General features: G+C 44.4%; 1 protein-coding gene across 1 annotated transcript in view; it reads left to right on the forward strand.

The window, feature by feature from the left end:
• PDGFRL (platelet derived growth factor receptor like) overlaps positions 1 to 19,403 on the forward strand; it is an 82,862-nt gene that overhangs the window by 36,200 nt on the left and 27,259 nt on the right. The window contains exon 3 of the mRNA XM_069977683.1: positions 13,683 to 13,834. Within this exon, the coding sequence (XP_069833784.1) occupies positions 13,683 to 13,834 (152 nt within the window). The remainder of the gene's footprint in view (positions 1 to 13,682; positions 13,835 to 19,403) is intronic.

Below are 19,403 nucleotides of genomic sequence, written 5' to 3' on the forward strand. Positions count from 1 at the left end.
CCCTTGGGCGAACACCGCCCTTCCTTCGGGGTCTATGTAGGTGTGGCCTGGTTCCCAACGCAGGGCCCTGTGGATTAATAAAGATACTCCTCTAGATGCAGATGAGTGTGAGGAATGTAGGGACCACTGTACCCAAGGTCTAGCTAGGAATCTGTATGACTCTGGTAACATGTGCGTCTCCTGAAGACACAGTATATGTGGATTGTACCTCCTAACATGTTCAAATACCATTGCCCTCTTACGCGGGGTCCCCAACCCCCTTACATTCAAGGACATTAATCGTGTAGGCATATCAAAACTCTATCACCTCATGTAACTAGGAACACAATATACAGTAACTAGCAAACACTAAAACTATGACAATAGAACACAGAAGTTCTACGTGGCTTCTTATACGGGGGAAGTCTGAGAAACGGGATCCCAGGTACTCAGACTTAGTACTTCAATGGGTAACCGGTATAACCTATGTATTATCAGCAGGAGGGGGGGGGGGAAAGGGGGGGGGGAAGGGGGGGGGAAAGGGGGGGGAAGGGGGGAGGGGGGGGATAAGACCGTGCATCTGAACCGCAGGGTGTTAGCTTTGCCGCGGTACATCCTCTGTAGTGCAGGAATCATTGTCTCTGATGTCCAACCTCAGCGGAGATCTGCAGGAGGTATAGTGTAGGGAGAAGTCTCAGTTATGTCCCTGTGGAGAATAAACATGCGTGCTCAATCGGAAGGCCCCCCTTGTAATCTCAACGCGGGGGTGATGGCGCCATGCGGTCGCGGCCCAGTGACCGGAGCCAGTCATCCGCCTCGGCCGGGGTGTTAAAGAACATAGCCCGCTCATCGTAGATAACCCGGAGGCGGGCCGGGAAGGACATGGAGTAGATGATGCGCCGTTCTCTCAGCCTGGCCTTCACAGCCGTAAACGAGGCCCTCGTTTTCTGGAGAGCAGCGGAGAAATCCGGGAACAGTTGGATGCTAACATTCTGGTACGTTACTTGGCCCAGCCTGCGGGCCGCAGATAGCGCCGCGTCTCTGTCCCGGCTACTTAGCAGGCGCACCAGGAATGGTCTTGGCGGGGCGCCGGGTGGTAGCGGCCTGGAAGGTACCCGGTGGGCCCTCTCCACCGCGAAGGCCATAGAAAAATCAGGTAGGATATCCTTGAGCCAGTGCTCAGCAAATGTGCATGGATCTTTCCCCTCAGCCCGCTCAGGAAGGCCCAGGATTCTCAGGTTATTACGCCTGAGGCGATTTTCCAGGTCGTCAGCTCGTTGGGCCCAGGCGGCAGCCGACCTATCTAGGGCTGTGAGCTTAGCTGGCATGGGGGCAGTCAGGTCTTCGAGGTGGGAGATTCGTGTCTCCGTCTCACTCACCCGGGCCCTGAGGTTCTGGAGATCCTGGCGTAGTAAACCCACGTCGATTTTCACCTCCTCAATCTTCCCTGTCAGAGCAGAGGTGGAGGATTGTATGGCCGCCAGCAGTTGAGCGGTGACTTGAGAGAGTGTAGGTTCGGAGTCCGGGTCCTCCGAGTCGGCTGCTGCTGTGTTTGGCGCCATTTCGGCATCCCGGGCCGCCCGCGGCTGCTCGGCGCCATGTTGGTCTGTCGGCCGAAAGTACTCCTTCAGCTTTTCTGCGGCGATGGTCTGCCGTGTGCGGTTCATTCTTCTGCTGGGGCGACCCCTTGTCATTCAGGTACAGTTTGATATAATTTGGCAGCTTATATCGGCAGGATAAAGGTAGTAAGCCGGTTACCAACCGGAGCTCACATGCAGCACGTCTGGTCTGTTCGGCGGTTAGCCACGCCCCCCCCTACTGCTCTTCTTATGGGGAGGCAAACAATATTTTGTGCTCTTTGGTAGACATTGGAGTAGAAGCCAGAAGCAAGTTGGCCACTCTCTTAGCTTTTAGCTTCAGTGGGAAGGGGGGCATGTGTGGAATATTGATGTCCAAAGCTTGCACGAGCCATTTGGGCCAAAGGGAAAAGGAATGCTTTGTGGGGGCATCTCTTTTAACAGTGGCTTTGCAAAAGACTGTATCCTTAAGCGCTTTTTGTGAGGCAAGCTGCACCTTTTATTGACTTGGATCATACAGCATGTCCTTTTAAAATAAAAAAAATATAGAAGTATTATACTTACAGTCAGCAGGAATTAAAAGAGTTGTCCTGGATATCATTGTATTAGAGTGGCAATTTGCAGCGTATTTCATGCTGTGCGTTTCCCAGCAATCCGTGCGCTGTCCCACTAGAGCCAGTGATTGTCTGAGCAGGCCATCAATGTGCAGGGACCTGGAGACTGAAGCAGGATTGCACTGGGGAAGCACAGGCAGCTAAGTATTTGCTGTTTATTATTTTTACCAGCAGCAAATCAGTTAAATATGGCTTTAACTACATTCTTGCAATGGAATAAAAATCTACTATGAGAATGCAGGGCCATAGACTGTAATAATACTGGGTCTGGGTATTGCAGTGGATTTGCTGCTAAACTTGCAGCGTGAAATCCACAGCAAACTCATGACATGTGAATGCACCCTAATGCAATGGTCATATTTTCTTAGATGTGAAAGCCATGAACACTGCTAAGGAATCCACAAACCAGCATTGCCTGAAATCAAGTCCAGATATGTCTGGTTTCAGAAAAAAGTGGGTTTATGTCTAAGATTAGGATGTTGTAGCAGCAAATCAATTGCAGATTTATAGCTTTATATCCTGGGAGGCGGCAGATGACAAGACAAATTCGCTGTGTCCTGCCGGTGAGGATTACTCTACAAAGAGGATTTTATCTGAGAAAGAATATGTGAGTATCAGCTGCAAAGGTTTTTTACTCAATAAGATATCTATGAGAAAGGAGAGTCTGTATGAGCCGGGAGTCTGTATGATTTGATCTTCTTGCGAAGGAGCCAAGTTGTTAAAAGTCTAATGACATTTTATCTATGACCAAGTAGAAGGTCATTGTAGATGGAAGGTTTGGTTGTAGCTAAGAAAAGGTGGTATCCTTTAGAAATACCTTACAAAGTCATATGGGTGCGAGCATCTAAGGCGACAGGCGGTCCAAATGGTGCTCTCGGGGTGGGGGTTGTGAAAAACACCCCCAATGCTCCAAACAAGTTCATTTGCATAGCTTTATATGGTTGAATACCACAAAAAACGGCAGGACTGATAAGCGTCAGAAGATCAGCGCCGCTAAGAGGGGGTAAGCAGCTACCGGGAACTATCAGCACAAACCTGCTGATAGTTTTCCTTTTAAAAGCTATTCTGTAAAGCGGTACCCTTTACCTGTGCCTCTGCAGCTATTGTAAAACTACAACTACCACCATGCTGCCACATTGTTACGGTAGTTTTATATTCATGACAGTGGGAGATCCACAGGTTGGAGAACACTGTTCTAGAAAATAAAATCAGAATTAGTTAATTCATGAGGTTTTTTTCTGCATAACTAACTACTTCCCATTAGGTGGCTGCTCTGGTACCGAATGGGCAACATGTAATACTGGCCAAGTCATGTCTGCCAGACTAGGAGCCACACTTTCATACTAGTCCTGACTTGTAACACATAAAGCCCTGTCTATGATGTCTTTATTCACTAAAAGGGCTTTTGGAGAGTTGTTGCTGTGGTGATACAACTCCTTAAAAGTTTCTTTATTCCACTCTTCACAGCAGAAAAATGAGATTTAATCACTTACACAAATGGTCACTAGGTGGCAGTGTCTTACAGTATTGAAGTATTATAAGCTGCAGATACCAGCTCTCATTTGTAAATACAATGACAGGATAGTTTTATTAGTAATAATAATTTTATGAGCATGTAAATCAGAAAGTGAGCTGAAGACACAGATGATGTTCCCCACTTATGTGGGGTGATTATTGTGCTACTTAGGTAACTACAAGAAAAACAATATTGTACTGCAAGTGACAGGAGATCTAAATCTTTATAGTACAGCAGTGATAATGTAATACAATAATAGCAATGAAGTCTAAAACAACACATCTATGTAATATTAAATATTACATGAGAAAGTTCTGGTAAAACCATTCAGAACCATGAAAAGAAGATCTATCGGAGTTGTGTCATATTCCAGGATTAGTCCTACTCACGTGGCTGCTGCTTTTGATGGATTAGGCTTTGTTCACACTGCTGTTATGTCCTTCTGTTAAATGTTCTGTTATAGGGATAGCTAAGCAATGCGTCCCTCCTCACACATATGATATCATGTAAAGCATGCTCTCAACACTCTCCTATCAAAGTCAATGAACAGTTTAGTGTCTTTGGTTTCTTGTATCCAGATGTGATTGGGTCAGGCAAGAGTCCTTCCCCATAAGACCAGACCAGTGAGAATAAGAAATTGTGAAGTTATTGTTATCCTTTTTGCCATTTCCACCAATGACTTTGGAAATGTCATTTTAATCCAGTTATCACTACATGGAGCAGCTGAGCAGATTAAATGCTTTAGTTCCATAGACATAATGATGAGTGCCGTAGCTTGTAGCTCCTGGACCCCAATGTAATATGTATAATAGGGCCCCATGTCTACCATGTACCATTTATTATACTGGTGTCCTCTTATCGGTCACCACAGGCATCAGTGCACCCACCAGGCCCCGCTGTGACTGCCAGCTCTGCACCCCCTATAGTTACACACCACATAGCGATTATTGTTAACTATGGAGATTAGCAATAATCTTTATGTCTATGGCTTTGAATAACTATCTGTCAATATGTGTATAACCATGAGGGCAGGTTATATATAAAAAGGTCCATTTATATTCCCCATGACGATATGGCAGGTTAAGTCCCATAAAGTAAACATCTGAAATAATCTGGCAGAATAAGTTTGAGTCTTCGCCAAGTGATATCAGACTGTATAAATAAGGGATCATTGTGGACTACGATTTACAGGTGTGGTCACAATTACAATGTGACAGATTGTTGGTGAAGAAACTGTACCCTTGTGTCAGGGGAGGAACTGCGGCCTAGTCTTTCCATACAGAAAGTAAACTGCCAGGGTTTGGCTTGTGATAGTCTGAGCCCCTCCAAGGCTTTAGGGTGAACCCTGAGAACCATGCCATGTTAAATAGCATCAAGCTATAAAAACAGGATCTTTTGTGTGTAAAATAATCCTAAGTGAGCAGTGTATTGGTGCGTTTACACGTAACGATTATCGGGCGAATTTGCGCGATAACGATCAAAGTTGAACGATCAAACGACGAGCGAGAAATCGTTCACTTGATCTTTCAACATGTTCTCAAATCGTCGTTCGTCGTTCACAAAAAAATCGCACATCGTTCCGTGTAAACAGTCGTTCGCCAATTTAACCAATGTGTGAGATAGGCTTAAGCGACCGCAAAGCGAATTTTCCATACGATATATTGTACCGTCTAAATGCTGATCGTTATGAAAAAAAAATGTTACTCCGACATCGTTAATTGTACGATCGGGCCAATTATCGTTTTGTGTAAACGCACCATAAGGATGCAATATGGTTACCTAGAGATCATTATGCTCTATGTAGAATGCTTTATGCTTTGGTAGTATCTCACATAAATTACCAGCAAGAGTGGAAATACAACATGTGCAACATGTGTAGCTGAACATGGGACCCAGCTGATGATGAGGGCACCTGCCACAAATAGAAAGGTAATAGGGTTATGGTCCTTTTACACGGAACGATTGATCGTTCGTTTTTGCACGATAACGATCGAATTCGAACCATAATCGTACGTGTAAATGCAGCGAACGATCAAATGACGAGCGAGAAATCGTTCATTTTGATCTTTCAACATGATCTCAAATTATCGTTGGTCGTTCGCAATAAATATGCAGATCGTTCCGTGTAAACATTCTTTCAACGATTTCACCTATGTGTGAGATAGGCTTAAGCAATCGCAAAACAATCGCATAACGATTTTTCTGTACGATGTTTCGTTCCGTCTAAATGCTGATCGTTATAAAAAAAACTTTGTTCATTCAAAATCGTCAATCGTGCGATCGGGCGAATTATCGCTCCATGTAAAACCACCATTACTCACTATGCATTGGGTTGGATGTAATGAACTACACTAAAGACCTGCATCTATTGCTACTATTGCTGGTGGAGAGGCAGACAGGTGAAATAATTCCTGAAAGCCACAAATGTGTTCTGCTTACAATACTTATTCATCAAATAAGCAACAACGACCTATAAGTTGTTTTGCACATGAGCTTGTTCATAAATGTTATACTGCCAGGTACAAATATGATAACATGGATTGTCAATGAGATGTTATAGAATGTCATGTTATACTTTCACAATTTTTAAAAGAATCTAACAGCAGGTTACATGATCCTTTATTATGTTGGATTCTTGAGTAACTTTAAAGAAGAAGTCTGGCCATTTTCAAAAATGGGTAGCCGGCAGCTACCCAAATTTACCTCCATGTTTAGTCCTAATTTACCTCTCCCCTTACTCACGGTGAGCGGTGGGGCCGGCCTGGGAACCCCCCCGCCAGGCTGATGGACAGCTCACTCAGCCAATCAGTGTCTGGAGTGGCATCCTGCCCCACTCACTGACTAGCTGGGTGGCCTGTCCATCAGCCAGGTTGTAAGGTGTCCAGTGCAGCGGCATTCCGGGGGTGAAGAGGCACGGGTATAGGTGACTTAATACTCCCTTCCCCTGTGCACCTACCTTTTTAAAAAAAAAACACAGAGGCAGGACTTCTCCTTTAACTTTTATTTTACTGATTTACTGATAAATAAGAGGGGGGTGAGGGGCTAAGAAGTTCCTGGCTTTGCCTCCTTCCAGCTGGAATTGAAAAATGAATTTGCTACCATATGAAAGATTAATAACTTGTTATGTAACTGTGCCAATATCAGATGTTTACCATTCTTATAACTATTTTTAATTTCAGGTAGAACTTGATATGGCAGAGGCACAAGCAAGCTTCATGTCCGTGGAGTTATGGGTCGCCATGAAGTTTTTGTTTCTCCAGGGAAAGTTTGCAAAGAACATTTACACTGAGATGCATTTCACCATTGAAGTCGAACCCTGCACTGAGAGCCCCACAACCTCAACAGACGCGGCAAAAAGATTGGGCCTCTGCCATCTCAAGTCATCTTAAGTTCCACCTAAAATGAATAACAGTTATAAGAATGGTAAACATCTGATATCGGCACAGTTACATAACAAGATATCAAGCTTTTATATGGTACCAAATACACTTTCCACTGGGCAAAGCCAGGAACTTCTCAGCCCCCCTTCATACTCATCAGTGGGCGCTCTGCAGAAGCAGGCCAGTGGATTGGTGCACACAGACTTTAGTTGGCTATACCTGCAGACAGATTTATCTGAAAGATTTTTGAAGCCAAAGCCAGGAACAGACTATAAACAAAGAACAGATCATAAAGGAAAGACTGAGATTTCTCCTCCCCTCAAATCCATTGCTGCCTTTGGCTTCAAAAATCTGTCAGATAAAATTGTGTAAAGGCACCCTAAGGTGTATGGGGCTCACCTGAATGAACACAGACAGGTGATCTCTCCCTTGTTCATAGAGAGATAAGGCGTTCCCCTGTGTATGGGGAGGATGGGTTGCATAACTGACAGCCGAACGATCATTCGACTGTCAGTTATTGAAGATCTATGCCCACCTTTAAGGACCACTTCCAGTGCACCAAATGCCCTCATTTACATATTATTATAAATTAGTTACTCAACACAGAGCACTGACATAATAAAGCTGCATGTGGCTCTATGTCTGCTGCTAGATTATGGAAAACCATCACATATGACAAAAATCCCTGTCCAGTAGCAGCTGTCCTACATCTAAAAAGCTCAGTGTGATGTCCTGAAGTCAAGCAGCTGAATTAGCATCTGATATGGACAAAATTTCTATAAAATCTATTTATTCAGCCTCAGTAATTCCATGTGCATAGAAATAACATTCTTTAGTGTATGAATCACATTTACTACGTATGATACATACCACTCTTTTTTTTTTTTGCTATTGTTTATACGATAACATTTTCCTTTATAAATAATTATTCATTTTAGCGAGGCTTCTCCATACTAATGGTAATAGAAAAGCATTTCTCATCAAGTCTGAGCATGAATAATCTATAAGGTATGGCCGGTATTTCTGTAAATTGCCTGGGAGTGTTATATAGAGTGATGCAATTGTTTTACATAAGAGATGATATAGCTTAATGTATTTATGTTTTCTTTTAGGATTCGTTGCTTTTATTGATGGAGACAAAACAATAGGGTTTGAACAAAATGACGTTATTATATGCTTTTAATACAGAATATTTCATCATTAGGAAAGACCGAGAATTAGGCCTCCTCCTGGATTATTTGCTGGCTGCAGATCCCCTATTACACAGGGATATGTGAGGCTGATGCACAATGTGTTTTCAATCGATGGATCACTGGTTCTACTGCACAGGGTGCTATCAGTCTGTTTAGTGGAAAATTGCTCTGTGTAACAGGGCCCCAAGAATAGGCGATCAATGGTACATCTTGGAAGAAACCCCTTTAAAGCTAAAGTACCATCAGGTACACCTGTTAGGGTATTTTACTCGAATGGTTCGGCACTGGCTTGAGGATGCCGGTTGTGCGGTCCTTTTTTAGAACCACTGCCTGCTTCCCGTACACGGTGCCGGTCTATTCTCAAGCCGCGTCACAAAGGGGAGGGGAGTTTTGTCACACTGGGAGCCTACCCCAAGTGCCTTATGCCAGGCTGGTGTTCAAGAACAGACTGGCATCGTGCGTGGGAACCGGGTAGGTTAAAAAAATAAACTGCATCACCAGCGTTCTCGCGTCGCCGACGATCCATTCATGTAAAAAATCCTAAGCTATGTACCTGATGTTACATTTGCTTTAACATAGCTTTAACATATATAACATATTGTATATTATTAAACTCCTACAATTAAAATATACCCCCAAAAATATATTAGCAGATTTAAAAAAAAAAAAAAAAAAAAAATGCTGCTATATTTTTGGGGGTATCATTTATTGACGGAGTTTAGTGAATCTTCAGATATCTTTATCCTTTTTCCTGTGTGGGATCCAATTTTCTTGGGCATTGCAAAGTTCTCCCAACTCATTTTAGAACAAGAATGGGATGTGGCTGACCTAGGCTCCTCCATATGCCAGACAGCAGGCAGGTCCTTGATAGCATCATAGCAGGTCGATCAGAAGATATACAGTTTTACAAGAAAGCACGCTCTCCATCCTCTTACCTGACTAGACCGGGAATACTAATTCTCTGAGTGTTCTATATATTGCTACATGTTGTCTGTATTAGCTGGATGAGGATTCGGTAAATCTGGGGTGAGGTGGCAATTATATCACTGATGCACCAAAGAAATATCACTGTTAGTATTATTATTACTACTCAGATTGTTGCTAATAATGTAGCCGTTAACATCGATGTGAGTTTGTTACAACATAATGAATAAGCAGCAAGCTTCTATTTAGTGACTTTGCATTAGTTCTATAAAGATGCACTGCAGCATGCCTGCCATCAGACATGTCAGAAGTGACATATCGCAGTGGTTCTCACTCCTGAGACCTGCTGCGATCCCAAGACGCAACCCAGGGGTGGGGGGGTTGTGTGGCAGTGTACTCCACTTCCAGCAGCAGAATATCTGACTCTTTCGCTCCAAAGACTGCAATAAAGCAAACAAGTCGCATTGTCAGCCCGGGAGCGCACTCCCCCAGTTATATCTGTATAACATAGTGGGTCTCCGATGTGATTAATAACCAATGACGTCAAAAGTTACTATAAATGACAGTAATGCTTTGAGCTTACTGATTTATTCATTCCTGACCATGGTCATTGCTGATCACTCTAAGTGCTGATCAGTCAAAGTGTCTAGATGAATTAAGCCAGAATTGAACCAGAAGGGAACTGAAGGTAACTGCATTCCATATACTCATCTGCTCTCCAAAAATGTTCACCTTTGCTATCACTTTTGCTTCCCTAACACTCAAACTCTGCTCCAAACCCCCAACTCCTATATCAAGCAATAGTATATTTATCTCTTCTTCCCTTCTACCTGCTGATCTAACCCCCCCTGCTGTCTTTTTCCCATACAATAAACCATTTCTTCCCATTCCCTCCAAACATCCTCCCTCCCTCTCTTACTCACACCTGCTATCTCTATCTCTGCTCCTGCTTACTGCTGGAGACATCTCTCCTAACCCTGGTCCTCCAACCTTTACTAACAGCTTCTCTTCATCGGCCACCTACAGAAACCCTTTTAACCTGATTAAGATTCCCTGCATGCCAGACCCCATCTCCATTAACTGTGCTCTATGGAATTCTAGATCTGTCTGCAACAAACTCACTGAAACCCATGACTTATTCCTCAATAAATCGCTCAACCTGCTGGCTCTCACAGAAACATGGCTACAAGAGTCAGACACAGCCTCACCTGCTGCTCTGACCCATGGAGGTCTTCAATTTTCCCATACTCCTAGACCTGATAACAGACATGGTGGAGGAGTGGGTGTACTTCTCTCTCAGGACTGCACTTACCAGGTCATTCCCCCTGAGCCCTCCCTCTCATTCTCCTCTTTTGAGGTGCACACCATTAGACTCTTCCAGCCCTTTTCCCTGAGAGTCGCAGTCATATATCGCCCCCCTGGTTCACAACTACGCTTTCTTGACCATTTTTCTACCTGGCTTCCTTACTTTCTATCTTCTGACATTCCCGCCCTCATCATGGGCGATTTTAATATCCCTATTGACAAACCACTTTCCCCATCGGCCTCTCAGTTTCTTTCCCTAACCTCCTCCCTTGGCCTCTCCCAGCATTCTGACTCTCCAACCCACAAGGGTGGGAATACCCTGGACCTTGTCTTCTCCAGACTTTGCCCAGTTTCTCGCCTTAATAACACTCCTACCGGGCTCTCGGACCACAATCTTCTCTCCTTTTCAATCACTAATACTCATTCTCCTCCTGACACCCCAACCTTGGTCATGTACAGAAACTTACGTGCCATCAACACCCAACAACTTACAGACTCTGTACAGTCATCACTGCCTCCTATCTCTTCGCTCTCTTGTCCCAATCTGGCTGCCAAGTGCTATCACGACACCCTCAAAACAACCCTTGACAAAATGGCACCCCTCACACCTCAATCAGCAAAACGCAGACGACCACAACCTTGGCACACACCTTCAACTCGTTTTCTTAGACGGTGTTCTAGGTGTGCTGAACGTTCGTGGAGGAAGTCTAAAACTGATGCAAACCTCCTACATTACAAATTTGTGCTTAGAAGCTACTACTCCGCTCTTCATTCTGCTAAACAATCTTACTTTACCTCTCTCATTTCTTCTCTATCCCATAACCCAAAACGTCTCTTTGATACCCTCAACTCCCTCCTCAAACCCAAAGTTCAGACACCCGTAACTAACCTCTGTGCTGAAGACCTAGCATCCTACTTCAAGGAAAAGATAGATACCATCCGTCAGGAGATCGCCTCCCAGTCCCAAAGAAGTGTTGATCCCATTCCCTCTTGTATTTCCTCCTCTTCCCTCTCAGTATTTGAACCTGTAACAGAAGAGGAAGTCTCCAGACTCCTCTCCTCATCTCGTCCCACCACCTGCCCTAGTGACCCTATTCCCTCACACCTTGTCCAGTCTCTCTCTCCTGTTGTCACTACTTACCTTACTAAAATCTTCAACCTCTCCCTCTCCTCTGGCATCTTCCCCTCGGCTTTCAAACACTCCATTATCACTCCCTTACTGAAAAAAACCTCTCTAGACCCCTCCTGTGCTGCCAACTATCGACCTGTCTCTAATCTTCCTTTTATCTCCAAACTGTTGGAACGTCTGGTCTATTCCCGCCTAACCTGCTACCTCTCTGACAACTCTCTCCTTGACCCCCTTCAGTCCGGTTTCCGTCCTCACCACTCTACAGAAACTGCCCTTACTAAAGTCTCTAACGATCTCCTCTCCAACGCTATGTCCTCCCTATTCCTAAAACTAAACCTTTCTAAGACTGAGCTTCTTGTCTTCCCTCCCTCTGCTAAACACCCTCCACCTGACATTTCCATCTCTGTCTGTGGTGCGACCATAGCCCCTACACAGCAAGCCCGCTGCCTTGGGGTTATGTTTGACTCAGATCTTTCCTTCACTCCTCACATTAAATCTCTTTCAGGTTCCTGTAATCTGCATCTAAAAAACATCTCTAAAATCCGTCCCTTCCTTCCTGTCGAATCTGCTAAAACTCTCATTGTCGCTCTGATTCATTCCCGTCTTGACTACTGCAATTCCTTACTAATCGGCCTTCCTTCCTCTAAACTCTCCTCTCTCCAGTCCATTCTCAATACAGCGGCCAGGCTCATCCCCATGTCCAGCCGTTATACTGATGCCTCCCCCCTGTGCCAGTCACTACACTGGCTCCCTGTTAAACACAGGATACAATATAAAGTCCTCCTGCTCACCCACAAGGCTCTCCACAGTGCTGCACCTCCATACATCTCCTCCCTCATCTCTGTCTACCGCCCTACCCGTGCCCTACGCTCCTCTAATGACTTAAGACTAACATCCACCTTGATCCGCACCTCTCACTCCCATCTCCAGGACTTCACCCGAGCTGCACCAGTTCTATGGAATATATTACCCAAGACTGTCAGACTCACCTCCAATACACAAAGCTTCAAACGTGCCCTCAAAACACATCTGTTCAAACAGGCTTACCAGGTTCCCTAATTTTGACTCAACCCTCAACCCCCCCTCCACACACACACACACACACACCTCCACCACGCACACAGACACATACATACACGCACACACACACACACACACCAAGCATTTAAGCACTTAGACCTGTGCATGCAGGCATTGGCTGGTGACAGGTTCACCCCCCCCTTACCCGCACTGCCTTATTCATAAAGATGGCTGGACCATAAGAACAACGATGCACTTTGCCTCCCTGCCATTTTGTCTCGCACCCCCTCCTGATAGTCTGTAAGCTCATGCATGCGAGCAGGGACCTCACTCCTCATGTATGGATAATTATATGTATCTCTGTAATGTCGATTTTTTTTGTCTATGTATGTACCTCCAGAATTGTAAAGTGCTGCGGAATCTGTTGGCGCTATATAAATAAAAATTATTATTATTTATTGTCTTGTATTGCCCATAGAGCATAGACAAATCTGTACTGAATAAAACACATGTATATGATCGCAGCCTTGAGCCTTGCATTAATGTATGTTTGATCTACTAATGTCGATATTCCCAGTAGCCTCCTAACATCTTTATTTATAAGGCTTTTCTTTTGACATTGATTTAAGTAAGTTTTATCTGACTATCTTTCTAATGAGACAACAGGGAGTCTGCATTACTCATATTATAGGAATACTTAATACTCAGATAATATTTGCACTGCTCACTATCCCCTTCATTTTCCAGCGTTTAACTAATAACTTCTCCTATGGGTTTAAATGTGCATTCCTTCGGGCAGCACTTCTCCAGCTGTAGGGGAATAAAAGTGCTAGATCCCTGTAGTATGTCTCACTGTCACCAATATTCAAAGGGAAGAGTCGACACACTATTGATGAATTAAAAAGCCATGGGGACCCAATGAATACAGCCTGGTAGTTAGAATTCAACTAATGCGTATGGCCACCTTCAGAAGTCACGATAAAGAAGCCTGAGTATGAGACATCATAAACTGATAGCTGAACAGTGTCCTTTGTTTTTTCTCCAGCATAAAGCAACTTGACCGATATGGGCAGCTGATTCTCGTGAACTCCTCTGCAGCGGACACAGGGGAGTTCAGTTGCTGGGCCCAGCTCTGTGACAGCCGTGGCTGCAAGAAGGATGAATCCAAGACTGGCTCCACATATATATTTTTCACAGGTAACAAAACTCTCAGGCCAGTTTAACTAGAAATAAATGTACAGTTTTCCCATGTTTGGAAAGGCTGATCAATCAGGGAAGACATAATACATCATTGATGATACATGTCAAAGATTTTACTGTAGCATCTTGTACTCTGTAGTTGTATAGATTTATGTTTTTCATGAATCTGCAATGGATATAAAATAAAGTCATAATTCATTGCTAGATTTTACACTAACAGGTATGAAAATTTACAGTGGTTGCCTTATATTTAGTATTTCCCACGGCGCCTTCACAAGTACAAATGGCTATGGGGATACATTCGGCAACAGTCACTTTTTTCCACTGTAAGATATAATATGTATTATGTATATGGCCTTATGTGAACAGACACTTAATATACAAAAAAACACCACAAAAGAGAATGCTTCAATTATTTGACCCTTTGTGGTCATTTTTAAGTAATTTTAAATTCTTTTTTTGTGGTGTTTTTTGTATATTAACCCCTTAAGGACAGAGCCTGAAATGGCCTTAATGACAGAGACAAATTTTATGAATATGACCAGTGTCACTTTAGTCATTAATAACTTCGGGATGCTTTTACCTATCCGGCTGATTCTGAGATTGTTTTCTCGTGACATATTGTACTTTACATTTCTGGTAAATTGGAGTCGATACTCATAACAAATCTTTATGAAAAAAACCCAAATAATGTGAAAAAATGTGAAAAAATGCATTTTTCCAACTTTGAAACTTCTTTGCGTATACAGAAAGTGGTTATACCACATAAATTATATATTAAATAGCATTAGCAACATGTCTACTTTATGTTGGCGGCATTTATTAAACTATCTTTCATTTTTTTTAGACGATAGGAAGCTTAAAACATTAGCAGCAAATTTCCAAATTTTCAGTAAAATTTCAAAATCAGATATTTTTAGGGACCTGTTCAGGTTTAAAGTGTATTTGAGGAGCCTGTATGTTAGAAAGCCCCACAAAGCACCCCATTTCAGAAACTGCACCCCCCAAACTCTGCAAAAGCATATCCAGAAAGTGTTTTAACCCTTTAGGGGAGTCACAGAAATAAAAGCTAAGTGTGTAAGGAATTTGAAAATTTTAATTTTCTGTGCAGAGATTTTATTGTAATCCAATATTTTTCATAATTATAAACCTATTACCAGAGAAATGCACCCCAATAATTATTGCCCCGTTTCTGCAGTTTATAGAAATACCCCATATGTGGCCGTATTGCGCTATTTGACGCAACCACAAGCCTCAGATATAAGGGAGCGCCTAGTGAATTTCAACGCCTCCGTTATATTTGGTCATTTTTGACTGTACCACTTCAGGTTGGCAGAGGCTCTGGGGTGCCAAAACCTAAAAAACACCCCTAAAGGGACACCATTTAGAAAACTACACCCCTCAAGGAATGTAACAAGGGGTGCGGTGAGCATCTGGACCCCACAGGTGCTTCACAGATTTTCTGAACAATATGGCGTGAAAAAAGAAAAATTTATTTTTTACACTAAAACGTTGTTCTAGCCTTCAATTTTTCATTTTCTTAAAGGGATAAGAGGCAAAAAAAGACAAAAAATGTGTAGCGCAGTTTCTCCCGAGTACAGAAATACCCCACATGTGGCGATAGAGTGCCAAGGGGGCGCAGGACGAGCCTCCAAAGGGAAGGAGCGCCAATTGGCTTTTGGAAGCCGAATTTTACTGAAAAGGATTTCAAGGGCCATGTCGCATTTACAGAGCTCTCGTGCTGCCAAGACACTGGAAACCCCCCACAAGTGATTCCATTCTGGAAACTACACCCCTCAAGGAATCTAACAAGGGGTGCAGTGAGCATATGGACCCCACTGGTGACGGGCACAAATGTGGAACAATGTGACGTGAAAGGGAAAATTTTCATTTTTTCACTTTCATGGCACAAATGTGCCCATCATCAAGGGGTCCATATCCTCACTGCACCCCTTGTTAGATTCCTTGAGGGGTGCAGTTTCCAGAATGGGGTCACTTGTGGGGGGTTTCCAGTGTTTTGGCAGCACGAGGGCTCTGTAAATGCGACATGGCGTTCATCATCCATTCTAGCCAAATCCAACCTCCAAAATCCAAATGGTGCTCCTTCCCTTGGGAGGCTTGCCCTGCGCCCACATGGCGCTTTATGTCCACATGTGGGGTATTTACGGACTCGGGGGAAATTGCTCTACACATATTGTGTGTTTTTTTCTCTTTTAACCCCTTGTGAAAATGATAAATTCAAGGCTAAACCAACATTATAGTGTAAAAAATGTAATATTTCATTTTCACGCCACATTGTTCCACATTTGTGCCCGTCACCAGTGGGGTCCATATGCTCACTACACCCCTTGTTACATTCCCTGAGGGGTGTAGTTTCCATAATGGGGTCACTTGTGGGGGGTTTCAACTGTCTTGGCAACACAGAGGCCTTTTGAATGCAACATGGCCCCTCAAAATCCATTCCATCCAAATCCAGCCTTCAAAAACGAAATGGTGCTCCTTCCCTTCGGAGGCTTGCCCTGCGCCCACATGGCGCTTTATGTCCACATGTGGGGTATTTACGGACTCGGGGGAAATTGCGCTACACATTTTGTTTTTTTTCTCCTCTTTTAACCCCTTGTGAAAATGATATATTCAAGGCTAAACCAACATTATAGTGTAAAAAATGTAATATTTCATTTTCACGCCACATTGTTCCACATTTGTGTCCGTCACCAGTGGGGTCCATATGCTCACTACACCCCTTGTTACATTCCTTGAGGGGTGCAGTTTCCATAATGGGGTCACTTGTGGGGGGTTTCAACTGTCTTGGCAACACAGGGGCCTTTTGAATGCAACATGGCCCCTCGAAATCCATTCCATCCAAATCCAGCCTTCAAAAACCAAATGGCGCTTCTTCCCTTCGGAGGCTTACCCTGCACCCGCATGGCGCTTTATGTCCACATGTGGGGTATTTCCGTACTCAGGGGAAATTGCTCTACACATTAAATGTTTTTTTTATCTTTTAACCCCTTGTGAAAATGAAAAAACATGACAAGATTAATGATTTAGAGTAAAAATTTTACAAAAATTACACTAAATGTTGGTCTAGCCTTGATTTTTTTCCATTTCCACAAGGGGTTAAAAAAGAAAATGAACACAAAACGTGTAGGGTAGTGTCCCCTGAGTACGAAAATACCCCACATGTGGGCATAATGTGCCATATGGGCACAGGGCAAGTCACCAAAGGGACAGAGCGCCATTTAGAGGCTGGAATGGAGGATGGAGGCCATGTCGCAATTACAAAGCTCCTGTGCTGCCAGGACAGTAGAAACCCCCGACAAGTGACCCCATTCTGGAAACTACACCCCATAAGGAATCTAACAAGGGGTGCAGTGAGCATATGGACCCCACTGGTGACGGGCACTTACGTAGAACATGTGCCGAGAAAATAAAAAATACAATTTTTTTCATTTTCACGTCCCAAATGTGGCCGTCACCAGGGGGCCATATCCCCGCTGCCCCCCTTCTTAGATTCCTTATGGGGTGTAGTTTCCAGAATGGGGTCACTTGTGGGGGGTTTCTACTGTCCTGGCCGCACAGAGGCTTTGTAATTGCATCATGGCATCCTCTAATGGGAATGGCAGCCATACCTATTTAGCTGGGGAAAAGGGACAATTCTAATTTATTTGGGGGGATTAGGCCAATTATTAGTTTATAAGGTTGGAAATGACAGGTGTCCATCAAACTCAACCTGTGTTGATCCAGAGGAAGGCAAAAAAAAACCCTCGTAAGGCAGACGACAGTAGCCTCATCACAGGGGAAAATTCCTTCCCGACTCCATATTGGCGATCAGAATAATCCCTGGATCAACGTGACCCCTGAAATAGGAATAAGGGACAGAATTTAGATAATGTAGAACCCCAGTGACGTGTGGTGCGCCTTGGAGCGATCCAGTATGCAGAGGCCGGGGTGATCAGGACGGGTGTCACACGGGAAAATGGTGTCCTTCCTGATCCCCCTGTTACGCCACACTCTGCACTTCTTCTGGGGTCTCCTGTTCTCCAGTGTGGGGGACGTCACCTGGAAAATGTTGTCCTGGTGTGATACGGGGTCCTTCATATCCAGAAGCGCTGGGTCCGCTCCATGGCTGCTAAATATTAGGGCCCTATTACTACTTCTGATATGTTCGGATCGTGCCGCAAGCTACAGTAGCTCAGGCAGCGAGGGACCGGAAGAGGGGGTGCTGGTATAAGAGTTATCCCCGTACAGGTGGTGACCTTTATCCAGCAGTGGGAAGATCAGTTTCCAAACGATCTTCCCACTTGTTCCGAGGATGGGGGGGGGGAGTGGGCATCTGGGGCTGGATTCGGGTGTTCCTTCCTACATACACTCTAAGGGTACGTGCACACTGCGGAATCGCGACAGATAACCCTTTGTGCATTCCACAGCTGGCACCCACCGGCGGACTGATGCAGGCGCACGTCTCCGTCCGTGTCGTAGACTCCATTCTATGCACGGGCGGATTCCGCTCTCCGTCCAACGTATTCATTCTTTGGATGGACGATGGAATCCGCCCGTGCATAGAATGGAGTCTATGACACGGGTAGAGACATGCGCCCGCATCAGTCCGCCGGCGGGTGCCAGCTGCGGAATGCACAAAGGGTTATTCTTCGCCATTCCGCAGTGTGCACGTACCCTAAATCTGTAAGTGTACCCAGAGGTACGCTCACAGAGTTTGTAGAATTTCACTCCATACCGTCATCTCTTATTGGGACGGTACTGGCGGAAAAGACGTGTCTGGGGGGCAGCGTACGCTACGCTACCCCCCAGACATGTCATTGGAGGATGAGGATGAATGGAGGAAAGAACGATCCCCCCCATTCATCCTCACTGGCTGTTTCGGTGTCGGAGGTAATAATAACGTATCCCTCTGACGCCGAAAACACCCTGGGGGCCATCTTTATATGGGGACTAGTATATGGGGTATGTAGTGGTGTAGTGTCAAACTTTATTCAATGTAGTGTGGTGTAATGTAGTGTTTTTTACGTGTTTTTTTACAGTAAGTATAAAAAAAAAACCTACGCCAACAAAGGAGTTGGTGATATATTCTACTGCCACGGTCTGCACTTATAAGCAGACCGTGGCAGTAGAATATAGAAAAAAAACACCCTACGCCAAAAAGGAGGAGTTGCTGATTAGCAGCGCACTTTCGTGCGATGCTGATCAACACTCAGCAGCGATAGGGTGCGGAAAATAGAAAAAAAAAAATTTGAAAAAAAAATAAATAAAAATTTCTACATTCTGAACATCCCTATAGTGGCTGATACGTGTATTACACATTATCAGCCGCTAGAGGGCAGCAGAGCGCAAAATACGGAAACAGCCGACGCTGGAGCCGAAAATAGCCGAGAGAAGCCGAACGTGACGTCACGGAAGAAGCCGAAGACCCGAACGAAGACGAGGATGCCGCGAACCCGGAAGACGCCGATCAGGAGCCCGGGACAGGTGAGTAATGTACAAATACCTGCTCTGGACCCCTCGGCTGCCTAGCTGAGGGGTCCAGGGCAGGTATTTACTATTTTGT

This window comes from Dendropsophus ebraccatus, chromosome 7 (assembly GCF_027789765.1).
Source record: "Dendropsophus ebraccatus isolate aDenEbr1 chromosome 7, aDenEbr1.pat, whole genome shotgun sequence".
Taxonomy (NCBI): domain Eukaryota; kingdom Metazoa; phylum Chordata; class Amphibia; order Anura; family Hylidae; genus Dendropsophus; species Dendropsophus ebraccatus.